This window comes from Salminus brasiliensis, chromosome 5 (genome assembly GCF_030463535.1).
Source record: "Salminus brasiliensis chromosome 5, fSalBra1.hap2, whole genome shotgun sequence".
In the NCBI taxonomy this organism is placed as follows: domain Eukaryota; kingdom Metazoa; phylum Chordata; class Actinopteri; order Characiformes; family Bryconidae; genus Salminus; species Salminus brasiliensis.
In genome coordinates, this window is record NC_132882.1 from 15,711,910 (window position 1) to 15,716,303 (window position 4,394).

General features: G+C 37.7%; 1 protein-coding gene across 3 annotated transcripts in view; it reads left to right on the forward strand.

Moving 5' to 3' along the window:
* Positions 1-3,397, forward strand: part of them4 (thioesterase superfamily member 4) — a 4,737-nt gene extending 1,340 nt beyond the window's left edge. For 2 of the 3 annotated variants that reach the window (XM_072679591.1, XM_072679592.1), the window contains exons 4-6: positions 136-246; positions 591-715; positions 1,430-3,397. In XM_072679591.1, the coding sequence (XP_072535692.1) occupies positions 136-246; positions 591-715; positions 1,430-1,473 (280 nt within the window). In that variant the 3' untranslated portion in view covers positions 1,474-3,397. The remainder of the gene's footprint in view (positions 1-135; positions 247-590; positions 716-1,429) is intronic. The other variant, XR_011979705.1, reaches the window with a different exon arrangement.
* Positions 3,398-4,394: the final 997 nt, after the last annotated feature.

A 4,394-nucleotide genomic window follows, 5' to 3' on the forward strand; every position in this document is an offset into this window, starting at 1 on the left:
TTGCTTTAAAGAACAGGGAGTTATTTATTATAAGCAGGGTCCTTTCTGATATCTGTGGTCCTTTCTGTGAGAAAAGGGGGAACCCCCTGACATGTAACATAGGAAGTGATGCAAGACTGATTTCCTGTGCCACAGGCATGTACACGGAGGAGCAATAGCCACCATGATTGATTCCGTGACGGGCACTCTCGCTGGTTACCTGTCTGGGCCCGTTATGACTGCCAATCTCAACATCAACTATCGCAAGTACACAACATTTTTAAGTGATTTTATTTTAGCACTGAGGTTAAGCATGCTTGTAGCATTTTAAATATAGAGTTCAGAGATTTAGTTGTTTTTTTGAGGTTCAGTTATCTTAGTGAATAGATTATTAAAATACGCACTCAACAAGCACTTTATTGGGAACACCTATATATTTACTGATTCATGCAATCAGAATGGGGGATAACTGTGATCTGTGATGGCATGATTGTTGGTGCCAGAAGGGCTGGTATTTTTGTATCTGCTGACCACCTGGGGTTGTGAGGATTTTACTATTAAGAAATCTACCTAACATACATTTTTTTTTCTTGTGATGTGTTCCCATATAGTCCGATACCGCTGGGCAGCGTTGTCCTTATTCACAGTGCCCTGGATCGGGTGGAGGGCAGAAAAACCTTCGTAACCTGTAGGGTGACCAGCACTGATGAATCTAAACTACACACAGAGGCTACAGGTAGAGTAAGACTCGCACTCAAACACGCATGCACATGGACCATTACATGCAGTGATGAAATGTGCCTTTTACACTGATCAGCCATAACGTTAATACACCCTGCCTAATATTGAGTAGGTCCTCCTTGTGCTGCCATGACAGTTCTAACCATTCGAGGCATGGACTGGCATGTTATCTGGCACCAATGACGTTAGCAAGTCCTGTAAGTTGTGAGGTTGGGCCAGTTTTGATAGGTACTGACCACTGCATACCAGAAAAAAACCCACAAAACCTTCCTGATGTTTCGGAGATGCTCTGACCCAGTCGTCTAGCCATCACAATTTGGCCCCTCTGAAAGTGTCTAAGCTTGCCTATTTTTCCTGTATTCCACACATCACCTGTAATAACTGACTGTTCACTTGCTGCCTGATATATCCCACCTTTTGAAAGATGCCACTTTAGATGAAGATAATCGATGTTTGCATTTTACCTTTCAGTGGTACTAATGTTATAGCTGATTGGTGTTTCTGTGCATTAATGTGGTCGACTATGTCCTGTTAAAATTGAAATGTTTTGGACAAATTGGTATTTTTCCAGAAATAACAGCTATTGCGTTTGACTCTAACATCTAACATCTGAACTGAATGTTGCACAATTTGTGTAATAGTTTAAGCACAAAAATCTCTTTCAAGGTCTGTCTTACACTTACACCTGTCTCTTTTTTTCTTTCCACAGTGTTATTTTTGTCAGTGAATTTGGGAAATTTCTTTGGGGCGTAAGGTGTAAAGCAGGCCAGACACCACTGTAGGTGTGTGTGTGAAGTGACCAGCTACGGTTTGCAAATATTTAATCTATACCAGCTGTCACAACCATGCGGAAAATCCTGTGTGAAGTGCCGTGATCAAACCTACTCTAGAACATTTTTTTAAAAATACACTGATCAGCATAGCATCATATGACCCTAACCCTGTCTTCAGTTCACTGGTGGTTCCTTTCTTGAAGCACTTTTGGTACTTAGGTACTGACCACTGCATACCAGAAAACCCCCTCAAAACCTGCCTGATGTTTTGGAGGTGTTCTGACCCAGTCGTCTAGCCATCACAATTTGGACCTTGTCTGAATGTTTCAGATGCCTTTAACAAATCCTCTTCAAGAGCTGACTGATCAGTTGCTGCCTAATTTATCCCACCTTGAAAGATTGACAGATGCCACTGTAGATGGAAATCAGTTTTTTTCACTCCACCTGTCGTGTTACTAATTGATTGGTGTAGTTTATTTATTATCTTATTTATTATTATTATTTTATTTTATTTTTTACCAGAGATAGTATTTACTCTCAAACTAAAGTATTTCAGGCCTTTGGTTGGAAAGTGTTTTAAGCAGATGCCTTATGCATTCGTTATAATTAAAGGAGCATTAGTCAAGATTTAAGAAGCATGACCTTTAGTGGTTAAGATGCAGTAAACACAACAGTGTAGTCTTGTAGATTTTCAATCCCAGCCATGAACACAAAGCCTGCCTCTACATTCTCTTCTTCAGAGAGACTTATCGATTAATCTCGTGACACACATATTCTATGAAGGTATTGCAGGGATCAGAACAGACATCAGAACAAACTTTGGCCAGAACAGACATCAAACTCCTGTATTTGAGAGATATGCTGGACTTTTTACCCTGGAATTTTACCCTGATTATGTGGTGCTGCACATCACAACATTTAGCTTCTTGATAGTGAAATTAGAAACTATGAACACTTAGAATTCAGCTCAGAATGATTAGCTGTTGTGAGAATAGTTGAGTGTATTCTTCCAGTGTTCAATATTTTTGTGGTAACTGCAATGCAGAGTGCCTACTGGCTTTAGCTTAGCAGTTTAGCAGAATAGTCAGAGATGGGGTGGGGAGGGGCATTAAATAGATGGGGTGGGAAAGAAGGGTGCTGAAGAGTGCCTTATGCAGACTGACAGCACTCATTTGTATATCATGTTCTACATAGAGATGAATTGATCAATGTTTTTGGGGCCAATACTGATATCAGCTCAATTGCCTAATCGCCAATACAGATCGAGGGCGAGGCTGTATGTATCTGATTAGTGGCGGTCGATCGACCAATACTGATTCATAGCTGATCGATTTTTCCATTTCTAGTTCTAAATCTTTCACAGTTTCAATTAGAAATCAACTAATGCTCCTTTAATGCAATAACTTTCACAAAGGATATTTTTATATCTGTTCTGTGTATTTGTGTTTCGTCTGAATGTTTCTTTTAATTAGAAATATGCACTGTTAACTCTGTAGAGTACAACAGTCTTGAAAATGGTCATGATGGACAGAATTGACAGAACCTTCTTAAGAACCTTCACTGATGTAAAGGTTCTTTGTCAATTTAAATGTTCTTTACACTTCTGCCCTACATCATGTGCCTAAAAGTGTAGTAAGTGAGAAAGATCTGAACAAAACGTGAAGCTGGCCTCTATGCCATTCTGAAAACTCTTGTATTAAAGTCGGTGACTGACCAGAGTGAGCGCAGTGTGAGCCAGCTGAGTTTCTCTCTGTTGGATGCGCTCTTGCCACATCAGGGCTCTGGAAGAAACTAGCTCCTGCCTTCTGTGTGACATTCCTGATGCTCTAAGGAGATAAGGGATAAGGGAGAAAGCGCCTTAAAAAAAAAAAACTCCTTTCATTAAAAAAAATAAAATATTAAAATGTTTGTCATTTTTTTTTCTTTTTTCTCTTTATGCTACATGTATTATATATTGACTTAAATTTCTTACATTTACATTTTGAGTATATTCCATTTTTAAAAACATAACTTTTCTAAGAAACAATTGCATAATACAGACATCGTCTGAAAACGTATTATTTGCGCATACGTAAAGTATATCTTTGTTATTTTTTTCTAATGTTTTGATGATTTTGTCTAATTTGTAAACCATGCTGGGTAGCAGAACATGTCATTAAAATAATAATATAATAATATAATTCTTTCGGGCATGACTGTATATATATATATATATATATATATATATATATATATATATATATATATATATATATATATATATATATATATATATATGGACATTTGCATACATCACACACACACCATGCACTTTATTCCCTACCCCAAAACACTTGATCTAATCACCTGAATAGTTGATCAAGGCATAGTACTGCACATTTTAATGCTTTCCAGAAAATATATCAATTTCTATTTCTTCAGCAACATTTACAAGCATTTCTTCCAGTGAATTTCCATCAAATTGACTTTTTGTGATTAATACACTGAATGTAATGATGTCATAACTTTTAGATGATCAATAGAAATAGTTGTAGTTGATGTGTTTTGATCTCTATTTTCATGTAATGTTTCCACCATCTGCATCATCTCCTAAACAGGATGTTTTGTTTATGTTTGTTTTTTTAATCAGAGTCATTAAGTGAGAGATCTGGTATCTCTGAGCTGTTTGAGAGCTTTCTATTTAGAGTGGCTGCAGACTTTCCTGAACCTCTTGATTTTACACACTTGCACATTTCAAACTAATGCACTACTTGGGTGCACTCTTTACAGTGCTTGTGCATAGACCAGTGAACAGTTCTGAAACTAGGCTATGAAGCCAACGGACGTTCCATGCGTGCAGGATTTGTGTACATTTGGACTAAAGGTCTGTGACAACATAGACCTAACAGCAAAGATAAACTG